General features: G+C 43.1%; 1 protein-coding gene across 1 annotated transcript; it reads right to left on the bottom strand.

Moving 5' to 3' along the window:
• Nucleotides 1-187: 187 nt before the first annotated feature.
• Pdss2 (Decaprenyl diphosphate synthase subunit 2) lies at nucleotides 188-9,798 on the bottom strand. Its single transcript, XM_065448342.1, has 5 exons — nucleotides 9,390-9,798; nucleotides 7,489-7,825; nucleotides 4,194-4,442; nucleotides 3,440-3,604; nucleotides 188-427 (listed from the first exon to the last, which is right to left on the bottom strand). Exons 1-5 carry the CDS (start codon nucleotides 9,656-9,658, stop codon nucleotides 275-277), a joined length of 1,173 nt encoding a protein of 390 aa, XP_065304414.1. The 5' UTR covers nucleotides 9,659-9,798; the 3' UTR covers nucleotides 188-274.
• Between the last annotated feature and the right edge of the window lie 5,591 nt (nucleotides 9,799-15,389).

Here is a 15,389-nt window from a genome sequence, read left to right as displayed (position 1 = left end):
TTTCTTTTTGATATGAAGCACGATGTCACTGCAGTAGATTATAGTTGCTGCAATGAAAGCAACTTGTACAATGTATCACAATGAATCATTGCGGGCAATATGCGCTCTGCTGTTATCTTTGCTAGCAGCCTGCTCTCATTTGTGTAATGCCCTGTCAGAGAAAACAAAGGTAAGCAAGCAGCTGATATAGATAGAAAACACCATACATTGCAAGTCAACAGAATTAGTGAGTTATGCCACTCAATAAAATGTCAGTTTCAACATGAAAACAATGTCACTCTCTCAAAGCCTGCACAATGTTCCGAAGGGCGGTGGTTGCTTCAGAAGGAGGGATTTGGTTGAGAACAGCAAGGGCTCTTGATGTGTAGGACTCTAAAAGTGCCTTCGTCTTCTCGATGCCATCTCCATTTACTATAGTGTTGTGAACCTATGGCACGCAAGAAAAAGAAACTTTTTAGATGTACATTTGTTACTACGAAATTCTCGCGACAACACATATTTTCGCATCCTCGACAAACGACCGTAGGATTCAATGCATTTCATACCTCTCGACACCGAAATGTCGCTGTACTACTACAATCCTGCATCGACAAAATCTGTCGGAAAGTAACCCCGCATATTACCTACTCAAGCAAAGCTAGCAGGCTCCAAAATGTGCTCAAATGGCTTATACAAAATGCGATCACTTTTGCGCTCGGCACCAGACGTCGGTGCCTATGACCAACAGCGTGCACTGGAGAAATGCTGCTGCATGCGTGGAGCGCTGTTGCTTTGCATCTGGTGCCAAGTTATGCAAAATCTCACAAAAGTGATCGTATCTCCGAAACCAGCTGACCGAGAATACGGCTCCACAGCAGAGCTGCCACTGCTGGTTGACGCATGCAGCGCACTTTGTACTGTTGGCAAAGCGGTTACATATACTTGCAAGCTTGCCAAGGTAGGCTAACAGAATTTTGACAGTCAAGTTTAGTTCTGCGATGCATTACCTACCTGTGCTGTCTCATTTTGCAACAACAAAATTCTCGCGAAAGCAATTTTTTTCGCGTTCCCCGTCGACTTCGTTATTGCAAGGTTCAACTGTATTGCTGTGTGTTCCTCACTATTGAGCTTGCAGCTCAATCTGCAGCACGATTATGATGCACAACATATTACGCAGTTTGTAGAACAAGCGTTCTCAGAATTTTTAATGAAAGCAATAATCTTACCATGCGTTCTGCAAGCTCTTTAACATACCATAAAAAAGTGATATTCATAGCAACCCTGAGTAGAGAACTGTGCTATGCAACTTGCTTTTCAATGCCACACCTCAAGCACCATACAAACGCTGACCTATATTTGGAAAGCTTTACGAGACTGCCACTGGCCCTATAGAAGTAAAGTAGGAGCATGACTGAAATTCTGGACACCTTGTGGCATGCTGTTTGAAAATTTGTACTCCATTTGTGTGACTACATGGTAATTAAGCCACCGAGATGAGCAGAAAAAGTGACTTTTTGTATGGTTATATTGCTGACTGCACCCAAACCAAGCTGACAAAAGCCAAACTGCCAAGTTATGAAGACTATATTTGCAGTTGGTTGTGTGCCTTCATAATATGCACTGTTCGTTCCTTCACATGTTACTTAGCAATACAGTACCAGGTGACTTCTCTGACTGCTATCACAAATTTCTGCCACTCGGAATCCTCAAGCAGTTTCAAATGGTACCAACTTTACCTCAATCTCTGTGCCAGTGAGGGTGGTGATTAAATGAGAGAAGTGCCGACAATGGCTGTTCTGAATTGACTCCTCCCCTTCTCGTCGGCAGGTCAACTGTAGCACTGCAGCTGCCATTCGACAAGCACTGGAAGTGATTTTATTGCTAGTAGTGCCTTGTGTGGGATAATTGTAACCCTCCATTTTTCAATTAATGATTTAATCGCAATTGGTTGATGTGGGATGAGCAAAAACAAGAAAGCAGACGTTGTACTCCTGCTGCATGTATCTCCCCGAAGCACTGCACATGACAGTCACCACCCTTGTTCGACTAAGATTCTTGGCACAGGATACTGTTTTATGAGCCACCTAGGCGTGGAACTACCAGCTCATGAATCAGTGAAGGTTTTACGTGTTTCGATGACCCATTTCACTGCTGGATCTCGTGACTCAACACTTACACATGTGTGTGTGTGTGTGTTGCGCGCGCACGCTGTACTGGTTGCCACCCTATGATGCTTCCCTGAAGGGACACTTTTAAGCCCTGCCTCTTGGTAGGCGCTAATGTGCGGATTTTTCCATGCAATTCTTTTCATTTTCTCTTATCAATTCCTTGAGTAGCACGCCATGCTCTAGCTTTCTTGGCATTGGTAAGCTGATGTAAAAGGTTCTCCTAAACTTTACCAAGCCCCACCAACGTGCACTAGACGAGAATGCACACGCTGGCTGATGCCTGATCTGGCACTGACGTCAACAGCATCACGTGCCTGCTCACCCTGCCTGCCTCGCTGCCATGTCATGTGCGACATCAGGGCCACCATGTACAATATACAGTTAACTTCTGTTAATTTGAGCCTGACGAAACCAATGAAATTCATTGAATTAAACAAGATGCAGAAAGAAGTGCCAAAACACACCGCTCATTCATTTGGCAGTATATTCCACATTTTAACAGAACCCTGAATCAAACGTATGCCCACTTTCTGTGTCCAAAGTAGGAAACTAACAAAGCTCGTAAACAAAGTAGAAATCTAATGCACACCTAATTTCTTAACAAGAAAATGGCTGAAGTGTGTTGCACAATGGCAGCTGGTTTCCTAAAGTCAGCTTCGCCGCAGTACATGTTATGCGGTAAAGCATAATACCACAAGGACAGTTTTGGTATCTTGTCCAATTGCACCATGGAAGCAATTTTTGGCCCAAATTTTTCGAAAAAAAAAAAAAGCTGCATGTTAGAATCTTGTCAATACTGCAATCAAACAGTGTGAGCTATGGTTATTACTTGTAAATTTTCCTATGGTGAGATGATGCGTGCTCAACACAATGACTGTCCCCTAAGCTTCGCTGACACAGACGCTGCCACTAAAGGGATCGCTATTGGGGTTACATATGGGTCGGGCACATGCATGCTGACTCATAAAGCTAGAATTATCCGGTAAAGGTCAATTTTAGGACTGAAATAACGAAAGTATGAGCCCATAGAAATGCATGGACGGTGGCCAGGACCTTTGGCTGAGATAGAGTTAACCATGGTCAAATTAATGGAAGTATACTGTACTTTAAAGCATAACAGGTTCACTTAATCATAAACAGCCACCCAGTTTCCCACCTCAAAACTGCTTGGAAGTGTAAAATAAGTATCTTTTCCAAGACAAACCGCAAGATATCTTTTGTATTAAGTCAAAACTGACTGGTATATTATTATGCAATAGGTGTGACGCATGCAATACTAGAAATCGCAGTACCTTTAAGTAGTCCAGTTTCTCAACATTGTCCCTGTGGCTGCGAATCTCTTCAAGGAGGCATGGATCTGATTCCAGGTGCAAAACAACTGGCGCCGACGTCAGTACAAATGGCATGCCAGGAGGATGCCTGTACGTGTCGACAAAGGGCTGCAGGTCAGAATGAACCTGCATGGACAAAAACATTTTAGCCCTTAACATCCACAAGCTGCCCAGCTCTGCATACCACATCCTCAATATCATTTGTGGAATGCGAAAAATGTTGCAGCGGAGGTCCTGAGTTTCAACACCTTTCAACACAAGTTTCAACACAAACCAGCTCAAGCACATAGTTTAACTTGCTATTCCAAGAAAAAAAAATGATGACAATTATTACTGTGCAGCACACCTGCACCTTAAATGGTGTATAGTTTTTTAGAGCATTGCGCACCCAAAAAATAGCATTAGCAATACACTGTGAACACAGAATCCACACTTGGCCAAGGTTCTTTTGCATGTTGAGTAGGTATCATGTACTTAACTTGAAGCCAACTATTTCCTATACAACTTATAACATTGCCTCTTTATTAACCACTATCCGCATTACTGGCACATTGATAGCATCACAAATTTTAGAAAATATACGCAATATGATAATGAAAATTGGGCGTTCATGTGGAAGTAAATTTTATTGCACATTATCACTAAGCAAACTAACGACCCCAAGATTGTGGCTGTCTCTAAGAACAGCTGCGATTGTGATAAAAACAGTGCCAACCTGCCATGCAAGTCCAATGCTCTTGCCAAACTCGAAGCCAAGCTCTTGGAAGGCCTGTTCATGACTTGCAAGTTCCAGTGTGGCCTGGCAGCTGTTGGACATGAGCGAACCTGTAGAGAGATAGTTCTTCTCCTCCCACTGTGCGATGCCCATGCCTGGGCTAGGAATGGGATTGCCCTGCTGGTCGTGGTCTCCCAGGAACTCCGACTGCATGAAGTCTCCAATGGCTGTTGCCACCAAGTCCACCACCTGTCCGAACAGCCATAAACAGAGCAACAAGAACCATAGCAACCTTCTCTTGCATAATGAATGACATATATAAATGAGGTGAAGCTTCTTGATTGACTTGACTCTTCCATTACCGCTAGAAATGAGCGTTTTGTTTCGAGACGGGGTAGTTGCAACATATACCACTATACATAAAATTATAGCCTAAGCACTGGCATTTTGAATGGATGTAAAGCAGTAATAATTGCTCAGACAGTTTTTGAGAATTCTTATGTGAAACTTATAAGTAGCACCTCAAGGAACACAAATGAAAGTAATAATGTTGCTATTCTAGCATAAGTACTGAGAGTTAAATCTGAAATATGCAAAATATGCACCTGGCTCCTAGTTCCTGACTTTGCAAGTGAGAACAAGCAAAAAAACAATTATGACGATTTGTTAGCATCAATACTAGCCACAGTGCGAAAATTCCACACGATGAGAAAGATTGTTTGTAAAAATTTGTACATACAATGTTGAAACTATGATGGGTAAAAGCAACCCATGATGGGAAAAATGAAGTTTAATTTGATATTAGTGAAACACAATTATCAAAATAACATGCGCTCATGAGTATATACTGTTGTTTGAGACCCCGTTAAAACTGCTCAGACGTCTGATAAAAATATTAGACAACACGAGAGAACCTTCTGTGTCTTCAAACACAAACATTTAGCATACCTTCAAGCCATGCTAACTCAGCGTTTTATCGCCAAGACATAGGTAAATGTTAATATTGCTGAAAGCCAGTCAAGTTGGTCGCTGGCATTGGAAAACATTGCTACAGCACAAGAAAAGGTGAAACAGAACAAGAAGTACCATAGACTGGCACTACCATATTGCTCCTGTGCATTTTGTATATATGTTTCACCTTCGTTAGCACTCTAATTATGTTTTATGATATGTAAATGCGACATCGTAGTTTGCGATGCCTTTTAATTTCACCCACTCCCAAGTCCCGACAGGCACCAGTGGCGTTTAAATATGCTAGTCAAATGCTGGATAATTAAAGGGAACATTGTAATTACTTGAAAATGAAATGCCACATATGGTACAGACTGTGCATAATTTGCATGTGTGGCCTCACAAGCTACAGCAAGCATCATGGTAAAAGAAACTGTTTTGTTGGCCATAAAAGAAATATATCCATACAACTTTAATTAGCAAAACAATGTTAACATAATATCAAGTGCAGTAGTATGCAATTAGACAAGTGAGCTTTAGGTAATATAAAAGCTAATTTGTTAACCATAAATGGAATGCACAAAGAGCACAAGTTTCACTAATACATATCTGGTATTAACAAAAATTATTTTCTGAGTTACCGTTTTAGTCCAGCTTGCATTACTGCAGCTGATTATGTGTTCATGCTGTTTTGCCTATTTGTTTTATGTATTGTTTTATGAGGTAAAAAGAAAGACAAATATTTCATTATGGTTTTCTTCGTCAAAATCTCACTATTTTAATGGAGTTGCAGATCTTTGTTCTACATTTATTTTACCTGAGATGATCACTTGTACCTTGTAAGCAGACACAGTGGAATTGTATTTGCTGACATTGGGCAGCCATCATAAGCTTAACAAAAAAGGGACATTAAATGTGATAAGACATAAGATGCAGTTTTTTCAGCAATACATTGGCCCCTGGGGGCATTCCATCAACAAACGTACCTACCAAAAGAACGCCTCCGAATCACAAACACCAATAAAAATATTTGTGCACCTGCCATGGTGGCTTAGTGCCTTTGGTATTGTGCGGCTTAGCATGAGGTCACAGCTTTGATTCCCGGCCGCATTCCGATTGGGGCGAATTGGAAGAACATCTGTGTACTGTGCATTGGGTGCACGTTAAAGAACCCAAGGCGTTCAAAATTATTCCGGAGTCCCCCACTATGGTGTGCCTCAACATCATATTGTGCTTGTGGTACGTAAAACTACAAAATTTAATCTTTTTTTTTATTTGTGCAGAAACTATCAACAATAACTGCCAATGTAAGCAAATAGCTAATAAAGCTATTCGCTTTATTAAAGGAATGGCGTGCTTGACAGCACACATTTGTTGCATTAAGAATATTTAGGTAGCGTTTATTGTTTCATTGCGTAATTTTGTAAAGTACAGGGCCGTTAACCAGTAAATCTCTAGCGGTAGTATATGTGGACAGCACATGTGTGTAAAAAACTTTCCTAGTTGGTGTTTGGCAGTGAACGTGCCCCGAAACTTGGTTACATGAGCACATGCACCCTTTGTATTGGTGCCTTTGCCTTTGTACCTGCAATGACAGCCCAACCTCTGACCACCAACCATTGACTATGAAAACAGGTGAAAGAGCTAACGAAAGCAATTTGCTTTAATAATGACATCGAAAATGTGTTGCGTATACCCACTGATCACACTTGTGCTGCAAAATCTGTGTAAATATGTGTGAAGGATGTTAAAGAAAAAAAAAACGCACAAGACATCTGGGGAGTAGGTAGCAATGTTGTGGGTCCTGTCTTCTTTACAGTAATGGTTAATAGGCAAATTTCTAAGCTGGCAGGGTATTCTCAAAGTGCAGTACACATGACGCAGTCCTTGTTGCCATAATTCTATTAGTTTCAGAGGTAATGCTACAGTCTACATTAATGGAACCATAATGCTTTCTAAAAGATGCTGAACTTTTGATTCTGTCCTGGTGCTGTCCATTTCTGAGGAAGTTGAAGTTGTTAGAAATTATTGTTTCATGCGGTTTAACATCCCAGCAATGCTGGGTGGGCTCTGGACAATTTCCACAACACAAGGTTTTTTTATGTGTATCTAAATCAAAATAGACAAGTGTCTTCACATTCTGCTCTCAACGAAATCGCCATATTAGCGTTCCACCTCCATTAGCCAGGAATTGAAACCGTGACCATAAGCTCAGCAGCACTACACCATAGTCTTGGAGCCGCTGTGATGGGCGAAGATGTAAGAAATTTTGTCGCTAAATTTTCAGCTGACGGAATCAATTTGTGTTTGAAAGTGTTCAAGTGATCCCCATTTCGCTACATACTTTGCAGTTCTTGAGATCCGTTAGGGACTTGCTGGCATTGGCAATAAGGTAGTCCCCCGTCAGGACGGATATCTTGTTGCCAAATTGCAGGTCCTTGAGTGTGGTGGCATCAGGGAAGAGGTCATTGGACAGGTTCAGCACCCCACGGTGAATCAAGTGTGCCGTGTGGATCATCTCGGTGATTTCAGCCAGCGACCTCTGCCGCTGCGTGATGCCTGCCACACGCTCTTCCTCGAGACAGTCCTGCCGCGTGCTTGGGTGTCCAGCTGCCTTTGACAACAACAGCACAATGAGACCTCTTGTCTGAATGTTGGTGCGTCCATTGTATATCAGCCGCCTGCAAAGGCAAATCATGCATGGGGGCTACTTTTACCAGCAGAAAAATTGAACACATTGAAGCTGGCGTCAAATCATTCATTACAGGAACGTATACAGTGCCAAGGCCACAAGCTCACAACAGTAAAAACAACTAAGCCAAGCCTGTGGAATCAAAGAGCTTAGACATACAAGCACATTTGAAAGAATTAAGTGGCTCATGGGAAAGGCAATATTTTTAAGCGGTGGAAGTTTGCACAGTTTCAAAGTGGCACCGCACCTGATTTTACCTGTCAGCCTTCTCCACATGCTAATGTATGTTTATATAAACATCCTCCCCCACCACCATAATGGATTGTGAAGACAGCTGTTGTCAATTAGATGCTGTGATTTAGGCAGAGCATTCTGTAGTGTCATATGCATCTAATAAAATTTTCAATTTTTGCTCATTATTTAGCTGACTTCTAACAGATGCACACAATAATTGCTGCCAGTGTGAGGTCCGGTCTGGAAGACTTTCTTGTGTCAAGCTAAAGCAATTCACCTATGATGCCATCAACGCATCAGTCAAAGTGGGAATGCAAAATCTTGTGCTAATGTATGAAAGTTGTCGTGCCAACATATAAACTATCGTGATTATTACACAAAAAGGTATGTAGAAATAATGTGTGATGTCCATCTGTTTCTCGTCCAGTGGAGAAAGTGATATTGAATGTGAGGCAAAACGCAATGCACTAAACTATACATAAATTAGGCTACCCGTGCATCAAGTATGGCCCAAAAGCGCCTACATTTTTCTCCGAAGTTATTTTCTGGTATTACAACCGTGGTCTTTATTTCAAGCGCTCGCGCATTATGTACTGTGGACAGTCATCACTATTTGGCGGGAAAATTATTCACTGTTTGAACGCAAACGATGTAGTTCGTATCGGTAGGTACTATTATATTTTTATTACTGCTGGCAAAAGCATAACGGGCTGTGTAAGACGCAAGCGCGCAGTTGCCATGGCGACGCGCTACACTGGTTCTTTGACCGCCTTACCGCAGTGGCCCTCGACGACGGAGGCGGGCTGGATGTAGGCGGGCGACCAGCGCCTCCTCTCCGAATGTCGGGCAAGACGCGACTTGCACGCGCGTTCAATGGCACTGGGTCATCCGGTCAAGGAAGTTCGTTCGCACGGATTCCAGGGCAAATGCCCGACCGCGTACGATGGCGGAGGTTGGGGTGCACCGTTTATGATTCTCTGTTTCTCTGGTTAATTTTGTCACTACGCACAATGCATCATTACAGTGGCTGCAGCATACGCGAAAGTTTATGAACACGCAAAACAAACGAAAAAGAAAATAATAATAAACGTGATACTGACGGGATAAATGGTCTCCACATGCGTTTTCGCGGGGACTGACATGAGCAAGTTTGCTGTGTTTAGCGTGCACAGCCGTATTGTCATCACGTGAGCAAAGCTACGGAAGACGCGCACAAGCTCTTCAAAGAACACGCCACAAACTGGCACATGTAAGTTAGAATGACACGCAAAACTCGGAGATACTTGTCCACACGCAATAGTGGCTACACTGTTACTCACTTTGCTGTCTTCAATACGGGGTGATTGGTACCGATCAACTTCCGCACGTGGAATGCAATGTTGGATGTTTCGTCGTTGAGCAGGCATCGCAAGCTGAAGTACGACGTCGGGTAGCCGACGATTTTCTCTGCGTTCGACACAGCGCGGTTCCAGTCTGTAGTTTTCGTTGAAGCCCAGAAACCAGCTGATGCGAAAGTTCTGCTTGTGTACCACTGACCAACGACAGCACGTCTTGGTGCGCAGAGTGCATGCAACAGCGCTCGACTCATGTCGCGCAGACAACGAAGTTACGTTTCGGGACCGATCAGAAAGATTTTACCCGCCGCCGCGGTCCCGAAACAAACTTGCCCCTACTTCGACGACCCATTGCTTCGAGCAGAAGGAAACCGGCGTGACTGGGTAAGGCTTGCTTAATGTTCAATGTTTGCGCTCACAAAACGGTGGCGCTAGTAAAAACATAAAAACATGTGCAAAAATATTTATAAATATGCAGTTTGTCTTTAAAATACCCTATAAAGTAAACTAAGTTATATAACTCATTGAATATAAACAAATGCGCAGGGTGCTTGGGTTTGCACAATAATTTACACCGAGAGCTTGATGCTGTTACTAGCGCCGTGTAGCGGCATTGTTTGTTACTTTTACGGTGCAGCTAGTTTCGGTTTCGGCGAAAAGCGCTCGCGCTTTCTGTGCGCATCGGTGAACTACAGAATACGTTCGCCCTGGTTGCACCACGCCTTTCCAGCTAAACATGCATACCGAGTCTACGATGTTACGCTGCGAACGAGAAGGAAAACTGAGTGTCGATATTTTAGCCGCAACCATATGAAGCCAAGGAAAGCCCAGGGGAAGGTATTGGTTGTTTTTAATTGAAACGTAAAAATGATAGGCTAAAAAGAAATAAGCGGGACGAAAAAACAACTTGTCGTCGGTTGGAGCCGAACCCACGCCTTACGCTCAGTGGCGTAGCCAGAAGTATTTCTGGGGGGGGGGGGGGGGCACTATCCCGGTGTTCCCATTTGTATACGCCCCTGCCTACGCTGTGTTTGATAAGTCGTTGCGCGCAAAAAAGAGCTGCCATCGCTTATATTAGCACTAGAAAATCGATCGCTGTCGCATGCACAGCAAATCAACAAGTTACGCTTTGTTTGAAGGTCCTCGTGGCTGAACACTCGAACTTCCCGTCCCCAAGAGTCCTCGCGCGCTGCTGTCACCCCACTAGTACGGCGTGTCACTGCCACGGTTGGCATGTCAGTACGCCCTGGGGCGGCAGAGTACGTGGGTGACTTACCCACTCCTGTTATACGTGTATTCGGTTTCGTCACCTGCAGCTACACTGAGGCCTTTCTCAAAGCGATTCTTCCCAGCGCTCCTTAGCCCCCTCTGTCAACCTTTATATCAAAGGCGGAATATTCATTTGATTTATTGGTTCTGGAATAAAGAACCTCACTGTTTTGCAAACAGTCAGGACTAACGAATTTATATTACTTTCGTTTTCATTCTTCTTTTATGTTCTTCGTATATTGCATGACCTCAGTAGACTTCGTTTCCTTGAATTCCAAGGTTCTTGTTTTCTCAAGCAAACATTTTTTTTTTTTACGCATTACGCTAGAGCACCATCGATCGAATTTGCTTTAATTTAGCACAACAGACTCCATCATTTAGAAGATGCGCTTATCTGTCCCGGCTCCAGTCTAGCCTTATAGTATTTTCATTTTACCGTATTAGATTGCTTGCTTGTTCGTTTTTGCAAATGATGAAGATGACGGAGAACTTGCTGCAAATACTTAATCAGTAAATACTCTTCAACATGACGCTTCACAGTATGCTGCTATTCCACCGCAGTGAGTTTTCACGTTTAGCTAGGCAAATGAATCAACCGCGAGATGCAATTTTTGTAATCGCACTTAAATGGCCGAGCAACACAGAGCGATTTACACATTACAAAATGAAATTGTTTTCTTGCATCTTCTTAAAAGAGCGAGTCAGCAAAGACACTCAGCGTCATCAACTATACCTAAGAATAGCTTTTAAATATTGCGGCTACTGATTGCCAACTTTCACTTTCCTTCAGTACCTCTTGTATTAACCACCATCACCTACGGCAGAAGCCATTTCGTAAGGTTCCAAATTTAAAGAATTGAGTCCCACGCGAATTCATTCCGAAAAGGAGAAAAAAGTTGCCACTTTCACGAAGGAATGCTTGACTTGACCCGTGCGGCGACGACTTTGCAGCATTGTTAGCAACGATTAAAATAGCTTTTGGCACATTGTGTTACATTGCAACGTGTGTTGACCAGGCGAAACCGATTCGGTCGCGCAGTCACTGCTCTCGCACCCACGGTCGACGCAGCGGCTGTTTTGCGGAGAACAGCAGCAACGCGTCAATTGGTCATTAAGCACGTGAGCGAGGCGAGACGTTTGGATGGAGTTTCGCGCGAACCCTTGTCTGCAGCAAATCGCGAGGCCCTGTTTCTGTGCAAAGATAGGATAAGCCTTGTCCCATTTAATTTTTATCTGTCGAGCCTATTGTTGTGCCGCCGTTCAAGGCATAAAGCTTCCGCTAATTATCGGTGGTCACAACATGGCGTTCAATAGTCGCACAACGACAGAAGAAAAGGAAAGAAACATTCTGGTAACAATTAAGAGGGTATTTTCATGCCTGAGGATCTCAATAATCTTGGTTTATCGTTTAAAGAAACGATTGTATTAAAGTCATCTGGACCGAGAGCTCCGTCCACGTCCACGTTTTGCTGTTCGTCGTGAGCGTACCAGATACGGGATGGTTATTCGCAAATATTATATTCCAACATTTTTGATAATGGTGTGTAGAGATGTTTTCTATAGATGGCCGCGAAGCTGAGAATAACTTTTTGAAGTTTAATGCATTTAAACCTGTCTTTATCATTTTTCGTTGACTATGTTCCGATGTCTCCAGCGGCCGGGTACTGCCCTTCAAGCCGAAGATGTTACATTTAAGTATATAATCGCCTTGCTTCAAGCCCTCGTTAAGCTTTGGTAGGCCAGCTTTTGTACACTGTTGTTATAATCTGATAAACATTATTATTATTATTATTATTATTATTATTATTATTATTATTATTATTATTATTATTATTATTATTATTATTATTATTATTATTATTATTATTGTTGTTGTTGTTGTTGTTGTTGTAAGGAACTTGTCTTTAAGAGCATCAGACGCTTAAAACCGTATTTTTCTTGTGGTCCTGGTGACAGTCCACCTGCTTTGATCAAGACGTAAGGGTCCTTGCTTTTTCCAGTGCTTACTTGTATTTTTAATTCTGCTTAAAGATGAACATATTCCTAAAGGCTTGGAAAACAGCGCGCGTTGTTCTAGTCATTAAGTCGGGGGTAAAAAAGGCTGCGAGTAACTACAGGCCTATTCCTCTCCTATTCGCAGCATCTAAATTATTCGAGTCAACTCTGCCCTCAATAATTTCATCCTCTATTAGAAATAATATCATTGCTCAGCAGCAGGGATTCATATCGGGACGCTCCATAACCACCATCTCGTTAGCTTCACGAAGGATGCCTCTCAAGCCGTGTATAAGAAGGGACAGCTGGATGTCATTTATTTTGACCTCATTAAGGCGTTTGATGTTGTATGCCACAAAATACTCCTTCAAAAGTTGACGCAACTTGATCTGCACCACTCTGTCACAGCGCTGATAAGAAGCTACGTACGCGACCGGTACTGGTACGTCAGCGTAAATGATCAGTCGTCAGAACTTCATGCGGTTACAAGTGAAGTTGCTCAAGGCCGTCTTGGGCCTTCTTCTTTTCTCGCTTTTTATTAACGATGTTTCGCCAGTCCTTGAAAACTTTTTCAATATCGTTATATGCTGATGACGCGAAACATTTCGAAGCGGTAAAAGAAATGTTAATGATTGCGCTGCTCTTCAGAAGGACATTGCGAATTTTGCGTCATGGTGCACTGCAAACAAGCTGGTCATAAATGCACCAAAAACAAAGGTTGTAAGCTTCACGCGGAAGACTGAACACGACTTTATTTCCCTATAGCGTTAAAGACGTTCTCCTCCCAAGAGCTCAGGGAACAAAGGACCTTGGAGTGTACTTCAATAGCTCTCCGAGTTTCTCGTCCCACGCTCAACAGACGAGCAGCGTTCACTTCGAACACTCGGCACAGTATGTCGGGTGACGAGAGACTTCAAACAACCTGGGCCATCTGTAACTTTATATAAGAGCGTATGCCATCCAGTTCTTGAGTACGCCTCCGTCGTTTGGGATGGCACCCGTAGGTCAAATTGAGAACTTTCTGAAAATGCGCAAAAAAAGTTCACATCTATAAACAACGATTCTGTCAAAAGCATCCCATCTCCATAGAGTTAACATGACACTCGCGTTACCTACGCTCACCCGCAGACGCAACAAATCGGATGTTCTTTTTTCCCCACAAATTATTGCATGGAAAAATCTGCTGCCCACACTTGCTTTCTAATGTGCGTTTTTACATTCCGCAGAAAGGCACAAGGAAACAGCGCACCTTTCAGCCAACAGATTTTACAGCGAAGCTGCATACTTCTACCCTACAAGGAAATTTTCGTGCCGTAAGCAAAAAACTCCCCATCCGTGGGCTGATGCCGAAGATAGTGCAATACCGGCCGGATCCGCGGCGGAGGGAGGTGAAGCAGGCGTTAAGCACTCCCCATACGTGGGCCGATCTCAAATATAATGCAATACCGGCCCGACCCCCGGCGGAGGTGAAGTAGGCGTTAAGCACTCCCCATACGTGGGCCGATCTCAAATATAATGCAATACCGGCCCGACCCCCGGCGGAGGTGAAGTAGGCGTTAAGCACTCCCCATACGTGGGCCGATCTCAAATATAATGCAATACCGGCCCGACTCCCGGCGGAGGTGAAGTAGGCGTTAAGCACTCCCCATACGTGGGCTGATCTCAAATATAGTGCAATACCGGCCCGACCCGCGGCGGAGGTGAAGTAGGCGCTAAGCACTCCCCATACTTGGGCCGATCCCGAAGACAGTGCAATGCCGGGCCGACCCTCGGCGGAGGTGAAACAGGCGTTAAACAGTCCCCATACGTGGGCCGATCCCGAAGATAGTGCAATGCCGGGCCGACCCGCAGTGGAGGTGCATTTCGTCACTAAGGGGCCCACATGCACACCTTCGTTGGTCATACTTCTTCACAGAGTGGAAGGGCACTGATATTTTTTTTTGTGGCCCTCTATCTAGAGTGCAGACGACCTATAAAGCCCATTCGGAGCGCCTGGATATCTTGATGCCTAACTTTAGTGTTTTTCTAAAAGGAGTGCCAGAGGAATTTCAATAACAAACAAAAACTCCTATATCTGTTGTGCGTTCCGTCATTCTGTAATCATCTCTTTTTTTCTGTTTCTCCACTTTTGATTTGGATTCTCTTCGTGTACACATTTTATGCTCTGTTAAAATCAGTATCTGCAAAATTATTATTCTTTTCTTTATGTGCACGCGCGTGTGTGTGTATGTACGGGTGTCAGGGCTTGCACTGTTTTTCCTGTGCTATGTTTTGCCGAGTGCGCCAGCACCAAGACTCTCGAAGTTGTTCCTGTGCACTTTAATAACCACCTTTGGTTATTATTATTATTATTATTATTATTATTATTATTATTATTATTATTATTATTTACACTCTTATTTTCATAATTGTTCTTTTTATTTATTGTGGTTCTTTACTTACATTCCCCTGTATTTTTTTTCTGTTTTTAATGTATCCGTGCGCCAGCACTCAGAATTTAGGATTGTTCCTGGACACTGCAGATAAACAGCCATTGATTGATTGATTGATTGATTGATTGATTGATTGATTGATTGATTGATTGATTGATTGATTGATTGAACGAATGTGGGGCTTACGGTGTCTACCTCGCGGCGTCAACCTTTTTTTTTTCCAGAGTAACCGTGACAATGAGATGGTTTCCACCTGTTGATCAGCCGAGAGAAAAAAAAGAAAAAGATC

This window comes from Dermacentor albipictus, chromosome 5, assembly GCF_038994185.2.
Source record: "Dermacentor albipictus isolate Rhodes 1998 colony chromosome 5, USDA_Dalb.pri_finalv2, whole genome shotgun sequence".
NCBI lineage: Eukaryota > Metazoa > Arthropoda > Arachnida > Ixodida > Ixodidae > Dermacentor > Dermacentor albipictus.
This window is presented reverse-complemented; position numbering and strand designations above follow the sequence as displayed.

What these genes read in the sequence shown, in the direction of transcription:
- Pdss2 (XM_065448342.1), bottom strand. Translation starts at nt 9,658, where the DNA reads ATGAGTCGAGCGCTGTTGCATGCACTCTGCGCACCAAGACGTGCTGTC. An exon ending in CCCGTATTGAAGACAGCAAA is followed by an intron (nt 7,826 to 9,389) that starts GTGAGTAACAGT and finishes TTGCCTTTGCAG; the next exon opens with GCGGCTGATATACAATGGAC. An exon ending in AGAAACTGGACTACTTAAAG is followed by an intron (nt 428 to 3,439) that starts GTACTGCGATTT and finishes TGCGTGCCATAG; the next exon opens with GTTCACAACACTATAGTAAA.